The following is a 15292-nucleotide window of genomic DNA, read 5'->3' on the forward strand; positions in this document are numbered from 1 at the left end:
GAGACAGTAGATAATGTGGCAGTCTTCGTCTTTTGGAGTACTGGCGATTGAACTCAGGGGCACATCCTCAGCCTTTTTTTTTTTTTTTTAAGTATTTTATTTAGAGACAGGGTCTTACTGAGTTGCTTAGTGCCTTGCTAAGTTGCTGAGGCTGGCCTTTAACTCACGATCCGCCTCAGCCTCCTGAGCTGCTGGGGTTACAGGCATGTGCCAACGTACCTGGTTTGGCAGTCTTCTTTTAATGTGGCTTTTGTCATGTCTCTGCTGTGAGCACCACCAATTATTGGAGCCCACCTCCTCCAAGGCAGATGGTTCTGAGATTAAGATCAGGGAAGCCTGTCTTACTGAGAGTGGTGCAACCATCCCTCCCTCCCTGGGACATCAGACCTACATCCTTGCCCTCCTCATGTAGTCATCATAGGAGGGCCTCACGCTGGAGGGCAGCCTCCATTTCCCAGCCACAAGCACGTGGCCATACCACAACCAATGCTTCTCACTCCTGGCATCTTTAGCCCTGGCCATGTAGCCTCAGCTGAGTTTCAGTCAAGAAAGGCCACGCTTGGTGGGTTTGCTCATGACCAGTGCTGCTATACACTGAGGCCCGAGGATTGGGGCAGAGCAGGGAAGGAGGGGATTTGCAGAACCAAGTATATAGTTTTTGCAGCCTTATAAGGTGATCAGGAGGAGTTGATTGACCTGGAAGGAATCCCACAGTTGACTTTTGAGCTTTTGTTTTTATTCATATGCAGAACTATTTTTATTTTAATCTATATTTGTTTGTTTTGGCAGCACTGGGGATTAAACCCAGAGGCACTTTACCAAGCTGGCCTCTAGAGGCTGATCCTCATGCCTCAGCCTCTAGAGTTGCTGGGATTACAGGCTTACGCCACCATGCCTGACTTAGAACTATTTTTGAAAGAGTAAAAAAGGGATGGGGAGATCTATGGTAATTTGTAATGAAGATAACTGGGGCTCCTGGGGTGCGGTCAGAAAATAATCTTGTAGGGAACGTCCCCAGCCCTTGAGATATGAATGTAGCCACTGCTGCAAGGAGGTCCTCCTAGGATGCAGAGAGGCTCCTGGGCACATGACTGTCGGGCCCATGTTCTGGTGGTGTTGGGTAGGTTGTGTCATCAGGGTGTCAATATGCTTGGCACAAAGTGAGATGGGACAAGATGGGGTTCTCATAGGTCCAAGGTCCTTCTACTTAGAATCTATCATTCCTACTGTTAAAAACTAAAAGTCCTTTCTTAGCCTGACTACACAGCCCCTTCTAGTCACTGTCCCCATGTGAGAAGGGACTTTTCTGCATGTTCTCACCCAAGACCTGAGCCCATGCATGAGGTGTCTAGCCTCTGAATCTAGTGTTCTTTCTTCTAACTTCAGTGGGGAAGTTCCATTCTGTGCACCTACCGCAGCCCTGGCATGCCATAGGCCTCTGTGAGTGTCAAGGGGTTTGGGTTTGGGCTTGGGTTTTGTGTTTTTAAAGAAAACTCACGAGGCGCTTTGCTGAGTGCCTTAATGGAGCTCTAACCCAAAGCTGGAAACCGCAGGGAGAGGCTGATTCCTAGCAGTCCAGAAAGGCCTGGCTCCAGATGGTCAGGCTTGAGCAGGTCTTTGAATAATACAAGTAGTAATCATTTATTGAACACTTGCTGTATGCTTCATATTTTGGTGGGTCTTGCAGATGGGTAAAACAGCCCCTGCTGTTAAACCATAAGAGGGTGGTGTCCTGAGATTGGATTTTGTCTCCTAGCATACCAGTTGCTGCTTTTCTGGCCTTTTGGAAGTTTTCTTTTGGGAGTATGTTTGCTTCATAGTCAGAGGGGAGCAGCAATAACCCATAACCCAGGGCAAAAAGTTAGACTCCACAGAGGTCTGCTTAGTTTTGCTGCCTGAGAAGGTGTTAAATGATAAAAGTCATCTCCTCGGCTTCTGCCCCCTTAGACATTACTAGTGTGTCCTTCACTGAAGGTAGCAAAACTTATCCTCCATCCTAGATTTCAGAGAATTACTCCATCTCTTTATTAGGACCATGGTTTCCTTGATCATTACATTCAAAGAAACAAAGACCTCCCTCCCACTCACCCACAGTTCCTGCTGCTAATTGCATAGGAAAACCACCTCTTAGAGTGAAGGATCCTCATAAGTAATGCATCAGTGCTTGAAGGGACTCACGCTTCATTTAGGTTGTTGTTTTTAAATTTATAACATGCTCTTATCCTGTACTTTGATACGTAAATGGTCAAATTCCTGAGTAACTAAGGACAAGACTGTCTCACCATAAAAGTAGATCTGCAAATGTCTAGTGTAAGAAGCAGTGGTCGGCAAGTGTGGTGGAGTGTGGTGGCTCACTCGTGCATGTGATCGCAGCTACTCAGGAGGCTGAATCAGGAGGATCACAAGCTTGAAGCCAGCCTGGGCAATTCAGTGAGACCCTGACTCAAAGTTTTTATAAAGGGTTGGGGATATAGTACAGTGCTAGAATGCTTGTCTAGCATGTGGGAGGCCCTAAATTGAATCCTCAGTACCTCCAAAAAAAAAAAAAAAAAAAAAAAAAGTGAGTGAAGGGTAACAATTAAAAAAATGAGTTAGATTACCAAATACAAGTAGATACTAACTACCGAGCTAGAAAATAATGATTCAGTGTCTCTTATTAAATTGGTTAAATAATGATACCTCTATGAAGGATTAAAGAGCTAAATGTTAACATCAGTCTCTGAAAGAAAACAGATGAATGTTTATCTCACCCTTACTTAAAATTTTTGTTTGTTTGTTTCAGCTACAGAGAACTAATTTTTGGTGCTAATCACCAAGTTATATATTTACGGAACCATTAACCTCAAACAATAATGTATCTAATGGATAACCCAGCAGACTCCCCATGTGGGTGTAGATCTGGGGAAGGAGACCTAGATCTCTAGCACCACTGCATACCCATACTGGGTCCCTCCTTCCCATAGTCAGAGCTTCTCAGCTTATAGAACACAGCCAGCCCCCTCTCTGTCTTTTGCAACCCTGTTGCAAAGGTAGAACAATGGTACCCCACTTTTTTTTTTTTTTTTTGGTACCAGGGATTGAACCCAGGGGTACTTAACTGCTGAGCCGCATCCCCAGCCCTTTTTTTAATATTTTATTTAGAGATAGGATCTCATGAATTTCTTAGCACCTCACTGAGTTGCTGAAGTTGCCTTTGAACTCATGATCCTCCAGCCTCAGTCTCCCAAGCCTCTGAGGTTATAGTTGCTCACCATGGTGCCCAGCGGCTACCCTACTTTTTTCAGAAGAGAGATTCAGAAAGACCGAGTGACTTGCCTGTGGTCCACTTTCTTAGTCCAGATGACAGTATTGGAGACCAGGTGTCAGTTCTTGGTGAATTTGTTTGGTTGCATGCTCCGTGTTAATAGGAGCCTTCATTTCCTCCCTTCAGAAAGCTAAGGGCTCTGGTTCCTTTTATGGATGAGAAAAGGGAAGGAAAAGTGATTGCTTCAAGGTAGTGATGAGAAGGAGATTGTATTTATGAGGCGGAAAGAGGCCCCCTGTTTCTTTACCCCTGAGGTGCTCACTTCTACCCCAGAGAGTAGTCCGGACCCTGGGAGATGATCAGTGAGCAAGTTTACATTCTCAGTCATGATGGAGTTTGGGGACCACCAAGGTTATTTGGAGGTGGACTTCTACAAGAGGAGCAGCTGGAGGTTTGGAATCAATGGGAGGAACAGGGAATGGGCCAGGCAGTACAATTAGGCCTGTGACTTCCTTGAGGCCGGGGCTTGGACGTCGCAGCCTCAGCCCTGCCAGTGTGAGCAGAGCCAGGCACAGACATGCTGGCTGCAGGAACAGGTTGGATACAGATTGTTGGAAAGAGGCCAAGCAGGGAGAGTGACGTCTGCTCACCCCTGGGAGGCATTTGTTGAGGCAGATGTACCAGGTGGATGCCAGAATAGCAGCATTTAAAGAGAAAAGTAATGACACCCAGGATCCTGCAGGGGCCGAGAATACAACAAAATTTATAAATCACTTCACCTACCCTCAGAGAGCTTTTTAGAACAGCAGGTGGATGAGGCACCGATCTCATAATGTCAATAAAAGTCATGACATGTTGGTCACTTAAAACTGCTCTGCCAGACACTACAGGATGTACCTTTGGCTTCACCTCTTGCCATGGTGATGGCATCCCAAAGTGGTGGGCACTGTGCTTCCATTTTAAAGATGAGGCAGTGGAGACTGAAGAGTTTGTTGCTTGCCCAATGAGTAACACTTGGGATACCCGTGCCGTATCACTAATGGGATGCTGCTTAGCTGGGGCAGGGCTAGAAAGGCTTAATGAGGAAGGTGGCCTTTGGGGAGGGTCTGTGGGGGAAGATTGTAGGTGGGGTGGGGGCTGGAGCCCTATCTGGTTGGAGGTTTGGCCACTGACCACTACCTCGTCTCTCCACAGAGTGCAGCAGCTGCCCCGAGCCCTGTGCTTGGCAACATTCCTCCCAATGATGGGATGCCTGGAGGCCCCATCCCACCAGGTTTCTTTCAGGTATGTGCTGGGCTGCGGGTTTTGTGCTCCTGTCACACTGTTCTGGGGTGGGTGGGCAGGGCTTCGGGAAGAGGAGAAAATAAGCACAGCTCAGTTTGCCATGGTCTAAATACAGTTGCTCTGTGCTGGTTGAAATCCTTCCCTTCCCATTGCTTTCTCTACCCCTTCCAAAAGCTGAGAAGGGGGGGAAGGGGTGGCGACCGGACACCTCCTGCATCGTGTGCGCTTCTTCACTCTGGCTTGGCAGACAACGCCGCAGGGCTGCTTCCAAGCCAGTGTGGAGCTTTCTTGTAACAAAAGGCCTTTTTTTTTCTTTTTTTCTTTTTTCTTTTTTTAAGAGTAAACTGTTCTTTGTTTCTGTTTTGTTGCTGCTGTCATTGTCATTGTTTACTTTGCCTGTCCAAACTACAAACCTTAGGCGTAATCTTAAAAAAAAAAAAAAAAAAAAAAATCCCACCATCCTGGCAGGTCCCAGAATCCCTTCCCTCTGGTTAACCGCTTGATTCTTTCCGAGTGTGATCACAGACGGCGCCCCGTGAGCATCTGTGCCCGCGCTCTGCCCGCCACAGGCAGGAACAGATCCCATGTGGGGCAGGAGCTGGCTTTCTCCATGACACCTTGTTGGGCTTTTTGGCAGGGGGTGTGTGTGTGAAATCAGGCTTTCTGTTTTGTTGAGGTTGGGTGTGGCTACACCCCCCCATCCCTCCCTTCCCTTCCCTACTGGCAGCTCATTCCACTTAAGCCAAATTTGAGACCGGGAGAGGTATCAGTGTGCAGTGCTGTGAGGAACTTGATGATGAACCGCTTGATTGTGACATCGCTCGTTTGTTCAAGCCTGTCCAGGACAGAGTTTAGAGAATGCACCTGACTCTCCACACCTTCTGAAGGGTTGGTGTTCCCAAGGAAGAACACAGAAAGCCACCAGGCTCGGTGGTGCAAGCATGTTATCCAAAGTAGCTCGGAGGGCTGAGGCAGGAGAATTTGAAGTTTTAGCTCAACCTGGGCAATTTAGTAAAACCTTGCCTCACAATTAAAAGAAGAGGAGGAGGAAGAATACAAAAGAGCGGTTGTGTAGAGAAGAGGGCCAAGATTTTTTTCTGTGAAGCCCAGGGATTCAAAACTAGAGCCAGAGAAGCAAAGTCCCGGGAGTCTTGTGCCTGGTTTAATCCAGAATTTGTGCCCATGGACATCCAGCAGCAAGACAGGCTGCCCTGAGAGGCAAGGGGCTCCCCGGCACAGGAGTGACAAATGCCTTTGGGGGTTTCAGGGGCTTCTCCCATGTGAGGGAGACCCTGGAAGGTGCTTCTGCACTGAAAGATTTCACATTGTGGTTGATGTTAACTCCCAGGATAGGGTGATCAGGACACGTTGCTCACTAGTCAAGAAGTACATCAGTGAAATGTAGGTGTTGCCCTAAAATGGAAACAGCAGGTCCACCATCAAAATGGTGGTGAGAGGAAAGAAAGGGATGCAGAGTTGGCAGTTCAGGGCATCAGATGGCCATATACCTACCCGTATGCATTCCCAGCATTCTGCCAGAATGAAGACCATATCTGACTCTTAGAGATGGGCACTGCCCTAGCAGTCTCAAGGTGTGTAAGGCTCCAGGTTAGACCAGGACTTGCTAGGCTCTTGGCTTGGAGTGCGGCTTTAGATACTGTAGACAAAAGGCCAAGAGAAAGACTTTAAATCCCCTGGAAAACCATGGTCCCAAGAAAAGCAGGAGCAAGATCAGCTGCTGCTCTTCACCAGAAGGAAAACCCAAGGGGTTGCTGTCAGTGGGTTGACCCACACCAAGGGCAGCCATCTTCCTTGCCACTACGGATGGGTATTCTGCACCCATCTGGTAGCCTTTCCCACCGGTCTTCTCTCCCAGCTTGCATGTCCTCACCCTTGATACCAGGGATACCTTTCATTCAGTGCAGGTGTGACTTCCTTCCTGGTGCACAGAGCCCATCCAGGCACCACATTCCACCCCTGTGCATCCTTTTAGAGACTGCTTGCTGGTATCTGGGTGTGTGCTGTGGGCCAGTGCTGTGGGAAGAAGTGGACAGTAGCCAATTGTGTGTGTGTGTGTGTGTTTTTTTTTTTTTTTTTTTTTTTAATCTAGGCCATCAACTTCTCTTTTGGCCCGAGTCTAGGACAAGGAACAAGTCTGCCTGACTTGTGAGCAGTTTCCAACTTCCTGCTTTGGTATACTTGTTCAGGGTTAAGGCCTAATTCCAGACATACTTCTCGGATCCTCCCCTGTGACGCTTGGGGGTGTGTGGTCAGAAAACCCAGTCTGATTCCTGTCCTTATTTAGCCACCACTAGTCACCGTTGTACAGAGGTAGCCCTCTTGACTTGAGGTCATTTCTGTTCCCTTATCCAGGGTGAACTCTACAGACTGGCTGGGACATCCAGTAGGGAGCCATAAGCCCTGGCCTCTCTGTTTCCTGGGTGTCTCTGGGTGATTCTTTTCTTTGATTCTCTAGCATCACCTCTCCATCAGTCAGATGAAACGGAAATAGGGTAGGCCAGGTACTTGGCATGGTCCTTCCTTGCCGAGGTATTGACCATTTGGGCTGGGTCCCTGCAGAGGGGAAAGGGTATCTCTGTGGAAGGAGGTAGTGGCAGCCCATTTCCGGAGCAGGCCAGCCCACAACAGGAATATTAGCTATTGATTGCCAGCCCTGCCCCTCACTCATCTTGTAGGCGGCCATTCTGATATTAGAAGGGAAATAGAGATGGTATCGAGAGTTTTTATCTCCTGTGGACAATTGCAGTTCTTCCTTCCTTTAGCTGCAGTCTGGGTGGTGGCTGTGCATAAGAACACTTTTGCAGGGAGCCAGCCTGGGGTGGCTGGACCCAGCTCTGGCCAGACTCTGTCCCACGGTGGCCAGCCAGATTTTCAAGTCGGGTCCATACTGCCAGTTGGTATAGACCTTGGCTTGGGGTGAGAAGCCTAAATCTGGAAGCCAGAGGGGCCTCCAGGGTGGGTGGGAAGGAGCATCTGTCTATTCCCTGTCCCAAACCCTTAGAGAGAAACACATGGGACTTCCTTCTTCAGGCCTTTGACTACCAGGCTTCAGGTCCACTCCTAGAGGCAGGGTTGGGCCATTCACACATTAAACTGTGTTGTTTTCCATACTGGGGATTGAATCCAGGAGCACTTTACCACTAAGCTATATCCTCAGCTCTTTTTATTTCGTGTTTTGAGACGGGGCCTCGATAAGTTGCTGAGGCTGACTTGCAATCCCCCTGCCTCAGCCTCCCAGGTTGGGATTACCAGCCTGCACTACTGCACCTGGCTTGTTTGCTTTTTCTTCTTTGATATCCAGGTTTCTGAGATGGGCAATGTCCTGTGATACAATATGATGAGATGTGTGTGGTAGCAAGTTAAGGGCTGGGTGAGAACTGACCTGACCATACTTCCTGGTTGGGGAATAGGGGAATAGTGTGGGACTCTTGGGGGCTTAGTAGAATTTAACAAGGACACTCTGATTCTGTTCCTTTTTATTTAAAAACAAACAAAAAAAAGGTCCTAATCTTGACATCCCCAGCACTTGGCATCTACTAGGAAGACAGTATATGTTTAAATTGAGTTTGTTTTTGTTGCTCATGTTACGGGAGAGGAACCTAGGCAGCCCCAAAGCACTAGATCTGGCATTCTGACCATGGAGAGGATCTAATAGGAAGCCACCTTGGGAATCCAGAACTAGTGTTCTGGAATGAAATAGAACACAGAAGACTTGACCATGCACTTGCTGAGTGACCTTGGTCAAGTTGCTCCCTATATCTGGGCCCCAGTTTTCTCACTAGTCAATGGAACAGGCTGGACCAGATGGTCTCTGAGGGCCCGTCCAACTCTGATTTTCTGCTTTGGATCCAGATGGATTTTACTTAATCAAGCAGTGGCATTTTCCCCCTTTCATGCAGCTTAACTCTGGCTGCACATCTGGCAAACCCAGTGTGGCCTCAGCCAGGCCCACTGATCTGGGTAGGTCTCTTAGTTCCTTGGCCCCAAGGGGGCACCATCCAGTAAGAATTTCTAGGTCTAGAACTGGGGAATGATAGGAGAACAGGGGTCATGGGGAACAGAGTATTTGGTACAGATTGTTTTTGTTCTTGTTTTGCTTTTAAATTCCAATAATCGTTTTTAGTTATCTAGCTTTAAAACAAACGTGCAGCTAGTTTTCATTTTGATCAGTGTTTGTGCAGAGGAGGCATGACTGATTGGGAAAGTGAGACTTGGAAAGGTGAATGACCTTCCCCAAAATTATCAAGCCAGAGCTATAATGGGAGTCTAATCCCAGGATTCCCAGTTCCCAAGCTGCTGGTCTTCGATAGCATTTAGAAGTCCAAGTGTAGATACATGTCTAAGTGTCTAATGGAAGGAAAGAAAGCAACAATGGCCATTTTCTCTCAAAAGTAACAGATTTCCAGTGTAGCCTAGATTTCTTATTCATAGATGTGGAAGTGGAATTCCAGAGGGAGAAGGCATGGAGTTAGGATAGTCATCAGCCACCTCTCACATACACATGGCTGGGGTTTAGGATAGAACTGAATTAGCCTGTCCACTAGCTTCCCAGAGAGACTTGACAGGTGAACCATGCCCTGTAGCAGGATGGAGAAGCCTGCGTGCCAAGACGAGAGATCAGGGAGGGCTTTTGGTAGCAGTGCAGGCCTGGCTGAGACCATGTCTACAGTGAGGTGGGTGAGAGCTGCTTGGTGGAAGGCTGCAGAGGTTGCCAGGAAGTTGTTGTCAGCCCTTGCTGAAGAGTGTGGGCTTTGTCTGGTGGGCAGCAAAGAACCGCTGAAGCACTCTAAGCTCGGTGTGATAATACCTGGGCTAGCTCTGAATTCCTGAACAGTTACCCTGCAGTTGCCCCAGTGGCTCTGTGGGCTCTGTGGGCACCATCCAATAAGGATTTCCAGGTTCAGAACTTGGGTGCTGCAGCTGGTGCTCAGGAAGTACCTGACCACATGAATGGTGGATGCTGGTCTTACAGAGATCACAGGGTTAAAGATGTGCTTCTCCAGAAAAGACAGTCCCGAGGCATCAAAGGGGCCTAGCTCTCTCCCAAAAACTCAGCCTACCTGATCTGAACCTCCCCAGATAGTCTCTACTGTGATGGGAAGGGTAAAAAGTAATTGACTTGTCCCCTGTCAGTGAGTCCATGTTCCTGCCAACCAATCCCACCCGCCTTGAAAAGAGGTTGAGGTCTGTCCCCAGAGTACCCTCCCCATCAGTTCTGGGAGAGAAGACCAGAAGGAGCAAACGATGCGTGTAGCCCAGAAACCAGAGAAATGATCCAGCAAATAAGAGGAGAGCGGCACACATGACCCCAGCCCTTTCCTACTGTGATTATAGGGACAGCTCCTCTCCTTCCTGTGGCAGACGTGGCTGGGGTTTCCCAGGAGAGAGGCAGCCTCCAGAGAGCTCTGACGGCTGTCTGAAATGTCTGACGTTATGCCAAGTGGAAGTGATTGAGCCCTGCCTCTGTGAGGCTTCAGCCTCGAATCCCAGGTCTTGGGGAGAAAAGAAGAGGGAGGCCTATTTGCGTCTTTGTATAGAAGACATTTCTACCATCTGCCCATTTTGTAGTGAAGTGGTGAGCTGCTTGACAGTGATGGTAACCAGGCAGAGAGGTGATGACCCACAGGGAGCCTTACGGTCTCTGAGCACACCTTTGGGTGGGTAGTATGTTTCCAAGAAGGCCAAGGTCCAGTAAATGATAGCATGCGTTGGTAGCACACCTGGGGCAGCCCCGAAGATTTGGGTGTTGCAGCAGGAAAAGGAGGGGAGCAGAGGGCCAGCAGCAAGTGCTGCCAAGAAAGTGCTGCAGCAAGAAAGGCTTCTCCATGCAGAGTAGGACAGATCAGGGGTGGGAGACTTGGAAAGAGTGTGTTCTTATGGTTTTCAAAGCCTGCTACGAGGGAGGACTTGGGGCTGGGATCTCCATCTGACAGATGGTGAGGCAGTGCAGGTGAGGGAGCTGGGACCTAAACTGTGTGAGACCTGGCCAGGCTTGTTGCTTCTCCCTTAGCCATGGGTCAGCAGTGGTCCCTGGGGTTCAGGGACATTTGATAAGCACCATAGACGGGAAGAGGCAGCCCTGCCCTCCAGGGCCCTTGATATAGTAGAGGCGGCAGGGGTGACTTTGTGGTGGGAGATGCCACCTGGGGGCAGGGTTTACAGGCAGAGTGCCCTGGGTGAGGGTGGGGCAGCAGCCTGCTTGGCCTGAAGACTGCCTAGGGAAAGGGGCTGGCATTTGAACTGAGGCCTGTCAGGGAGACAGGAAGGGCAGGAGGGCTAGTGTGCCAGAATGTGGGTGTGGAAGGGCAAGTTTGGGAAGGCAGAAGGCCTGGAGAGCTGGACTGGAGTGTAGGGATGGTCCAGGAGGTGAGCGGGGCGGGCCCAAAGTAGGCCAAGAGTAGATATAGGAAGGATTTAAATTTAAAGATGGGTCGGGGGGGCGGGGGTGTCCCAGGAAGGGTCCCAGTGACTAGAGAGGCCAACTATTAGCCAGTCGGTCAGTGTGGAGTCCTGGTCATATCTCCTCAGGAGGTGGCCCTTGGCCTGTGGTGATGGGGTGAGACTGTGAGCCATGACTGGTGCTTCCCTGCCCATGACTTGTGACTGGTGGTGGCCCCTTGGTGGAGGTTGGAGCTGAGCAGGAGACAAGCCCAGAGGAGGCCTAGGCCTCTGGCCTGGTCAGGTAGTGCTGGGAAACTTGTGGTCATGGGGCTAAGTGAGGAGAGCAGGAGGCAGGTGGGCTGAGAAGCTGCATCTGAGTGCCTCTGGCCCCTTCAGACCCTTCCCTGTAAGGCAGAGCAGTGAGGCCTCTGGGTGCGGTGTGGTCCTCCTGCCCACCTCTGCCAGTTCCTTCAGACCCCAAGTAGAGATGAGGAAACCAGACTCAAATTTGGGTGGGGCAGTGAGATCTGCATCTTCTCTATGAAATGTGTGTCTTTCAGGAAGCACCCACTCCTCCTTTCTGGGCCAGCCCTTGCCCAATATGTGTTTGTGAATGGAGGGGGTCTTCCTGTGTGAGAGAGACCAAAGATGCTGGGTCAGGTTCCTCCAGGGCACAGAAACTCTCCCAGCCCCTCTCCCTGCCTGCCTCCAGACTGACAGAAGGTAGGGTCACCCTGCTGAGAAGGATTAGATAGGAGATGGAGCACCCCAACTGCTGGGCTCCAGGCCACAGTTGGAAGTGGGGAAATAATGCTTACCCCCAGCCCCCACCTGTTCAAACCAATTTGGCTCTGAGAAGGGCGGGCCCCCCTCTGATTACTGGGAGGGAAGACAGCTAGAGGTTCAGAGCCCAAAGCCCAGCCCAGGGGAGCTGGACACCCTGTTGGAGTCTATCCCTGATGCCAAAGAACCGTGCCCTTGAGAAGTCATCCTCCCCTCTCTGGCCTTAGTTGGCCCCCCTGTTCACTGAGGAATGTTGACCACTCCCAAACACTGGGCCTGACACACCAACCCCTGCCCCCACAGTCGCCTGGCCTGTGCACAGAGCCCTGCGGCAGGAGAGGGAAGAGAGCCTTCTTTCCTTGCCAGCACCACCTCCACAAAGGTCAGGCTGTGCTCCCGCCCGCAGCCAGCCTGGTGCCTAGCGTCTGCCCATCGGCCGATGACCAGCACCAGGGCTCCTAGCAACAGTGGACAAAAGGTTATTCCTGATGTGCCTGGCTGGCTCAGCCCCCACCCTCCCCTCAAAGAGGAAAAAGAAGTTGTGGCCTTGACGGGTGCATGTGCCAGTGTGCACGCGTGTGTACATGTTTGTGTCTGCACACTCGAGCTGCCTCTCCCTCCTCCAAAAAACGTGTACTCCACATGTATCGCCCTAGCTCTCACTGATGAAATGGAAAGTTGAACATAAATCAATGTCTGCCGCCCAGTTAGCTATGCCTCAGCAGCCAGTGCCTGGGAGATTTGCTCTGTAACAAAGCCCCCAGCGGCTCTGTGAGCCTCGACTGCCCCCTAATGCGGAGCCAGCCCACACCGTGGAGCCCTGCGGGCTGTGCACCAGCTCCACCAGCATGACTCTCCCACGCGCCCTCCTACCCCAGGTCTCTCTCCTCCCTGGGTGGGGGTGGGGGAGTCTCGCTGCTGCTGCTTGCTGCTCTCTGGGCCTCCCCTTCCAACTGTAAACCGATTGCCAAGTCTGGCGTTTATGGATCTGATTCTGGAAGGATTGCTGTCAGCAGTGGCCTCACCTCTTCGTTTATTAAGAGCTTGGACTGTTTTATCCTCTCCCCTCTGGACCTGCTTATGCTCTTGGGTTTCTTTTAACATTGTTTTCTCCCTGAGCCTGGGAGCCACCCTGCCTTGCTGCCAGTTCACCCAGCGCTGTGCCACTGCTCCCCCTTCATCTCATGGAGAGGTTGGTGCCTGTGAGGAGGTGTGTGTGTGGGCGGGGGGCTGCTGTTCTGTTTTTGGTTTGTTTTGTGTCTGCAGGGAGGGCAGGGTAGACTCTCCTGCTTCTGCCCCACCCCATCTCAGCAAATTATGCTGAGGTTTTTCTCCTTTAAAAAAAGAAAGAAAGGTCAAATTCCTTAACCTTTGTAGCAGAAGAGGTTCTGGGAGGCGAATTCCAGCACAATCCTGTAATAACACGCCTCAGCAGTACCCAGATCAGGATGGACCCCCTGAATCAGATCATGCCAAAGGAAACTGTCCTTTGGGAGAATCTGGGCCAGGAGCCCTGGACAGGGATCAGAGGCTGCTCATGCATCTAGTGTGGTGTGAGGCATTCAGTTCTGAGTGCTGGGGACATGGCAGGGGTCCACCCTGTGAGTGTCAGGCTCATATCCTATTCTGCCTAAATTCACTCCCCAAGCAACTTCTCCATGAAAAGCTCCCTCTCCAAATGAAGGCCTTAGAGTAAATAGAGCCTCTGGGCCAGGCTCATCCATGTTCCTTTGAGCTCCCTCCCAGAAAAAGCTCCTCTTTCTTGCTAAAACCTCAATGGACGGGAAAGATGCTGGAAATACTGGCGACAAGCACATCCTTCATGAAATGCCAGCTCTGTGCGTGGTGCTATGCTCCCCAAGAGCTCTCTACCCCAGGAGGTACCACATCAGCTTTGCATAGTACCAAAAGGGAGGCAGTGTCCAGCTGGGGTCAGGAATACCACGAGTGGCCATGAACAGGGGCTTTGGAACAAGATGGACCCCCACCATTACCTGGTGGAGTGACCTGGTCAGCTGCCCAGCTCCTGAGGCACTGTGTCCTCAGCAGTGCTGTTAGGAGTCTGTCTTGCTGCTCTCTTCTGTCATGGTGGGAGGACTGACTGGAGGCATGAGTGTGTATTCATGTTCTGTAATGGGTTATTACTGCTGCTGAAAGATGGCCGGCTGGCTTCAGGATCATGCCGACCAGTGGGCAGAAGCTCAGCAGCTGGACCTGGCACTCCCAACACATTTGTCGACTTGTCTCCTTCCTCTGTCTGGGTTGCCCCTCCCTCACTCTTTGTGAAGGCAGTCAGTCCATCCTTCCTGACAGCTCAGGGGTCACACAGCCCGGCTGGGCACATGGGTTTCCCTGAGAAATTCAGTTAACCTCTCTGAACTTCAGTTGCTTCATCTAATAATTGGGGGTGACAAGTTATGACCCCTTAGGGCACTTGTAAGGATACTGTGAAATGATGCATATAAAGTCCTGCCTGGTGCCCGCTGAACACTCAGTACCTGTTAGCTTCCGGATCTTTTGGGTCATTGCTGTGTGCCCTAAGACTGTTTTTGTTTTGGTTTGGTTGGAGGGGGGTTGTTGTTGTTGTTTGTTTGTTTACCTTCTTTCTTCCCTTCCTTGAGAACTAGAAACCAGGGTGAAGCTAGGTCTTACAGCTTATCCAAGAGCAAGGACCACATTGTTTTCTCCCCTTCCCAGAAGGGAGTTTTAGGGGCTTAGCACAGCCTTTAATGGCATTGATATGGGAGAGGTTTGGGGATTCTCCAGATCTGTTGACTTTTTAGTGGTTAATCCTTCAGTTTGACAAACTTAACACGTACTTAACACCAGACTTCATTTGGCCTGTTAACATGCTACTGCACTTAATCCTGGCCCCCTGACTTGCCTCCTTGGACCTTGCTACCCTGACTTCTAGTTTCCTGGTCAACCCAAGAGGAGCCCTTGTGGGGAGATGGAGACAGGAAGCAGTTGGCATGTCCAGGAGCCTTGGGCTCTGTTTCTAGCAGGCCCAAGTGAGCTTGATAGAGAACTGCTCTCTATCTGGGGGGCTGGGTCTTTGCTTCTATGAACTCCTACACTGGAGTTCTCTCACTAAGTTGCCCAGGCTGACCGTGAACTTGAAATCTTTCTGCCTCAGCCTTGGGAATAGTTGGGATTACAGGAGAGGGCCACCGCACCTGGCTTATTTACACATCATTTGGGTTTCATTTTTCTCAGCCAGTAAAATAGGAGCAGCTCCACCTGCTTCACCAGCTATGAGTTGTACCAACATTTGGGAATGTGGTCAGAAGGGGAGGCAATTTTGAATTCTGCACAAAGGCTCCTTCCCCAAGGCCAGCATTCAATCATTCATCTATTCAGCACACATGTTGACCACCAGCCTTCTGCCTAGCCCTGCTGGGCCCCCAAGGTTGGCAGGCAGAATAGTCCCTAGCCTCAGGTGTTTATAGTCCACAGCTCAGACTCCAGCCAGGGCTAACTCCAGGTCAGTGGATGGCATGTTCTCCTCCACCAAGTACTCTTACTATCTGTACTGTCCCTTCATTACAGGAATAAAGCCCACAGTCTTGGTAAGGACAC

The 15292-nt window shown here is 50.3% G+C and overlaps 1 protein-coding gene across 5 annotated transcripts in view; it reads left to right on the forward strand.

The window, feature by feature from the left end:
- SSBP3 (single stranded DNA binding protein 3) overlaps positions 1-15292 on the forward strand; it is a 156293-nt gene that overhangs the window by 106603 nt on the left and 34398 nt on the right. For all 5 annotated transcript variants that reach the window (XM_081306745.1, XM_081306747.1, XM_081306746.1 and 2 more), the window contains one exon: positions 4439-4528. In XM_081306745.1, coding sequence (XP_081162871.1) covers positions 4439-4528 — 90 coding nt within the window. The remainder of the gene's footprint in view (positions 1-4438; positions 4529-15292) is intronic.

The sequence above is a fragment of the Spermophilus citellus genome, assembly GCF_964194105.1.
Source record: "Spermophilus citellus genome assembly, chromosome: 9".
Classification (NCBI taxonomy): Eukaryota; Metazoa; Chordata; class Mammalia; order Rodentia; family Sciuridae; genus Spermophilus; species Spermophilus citellus.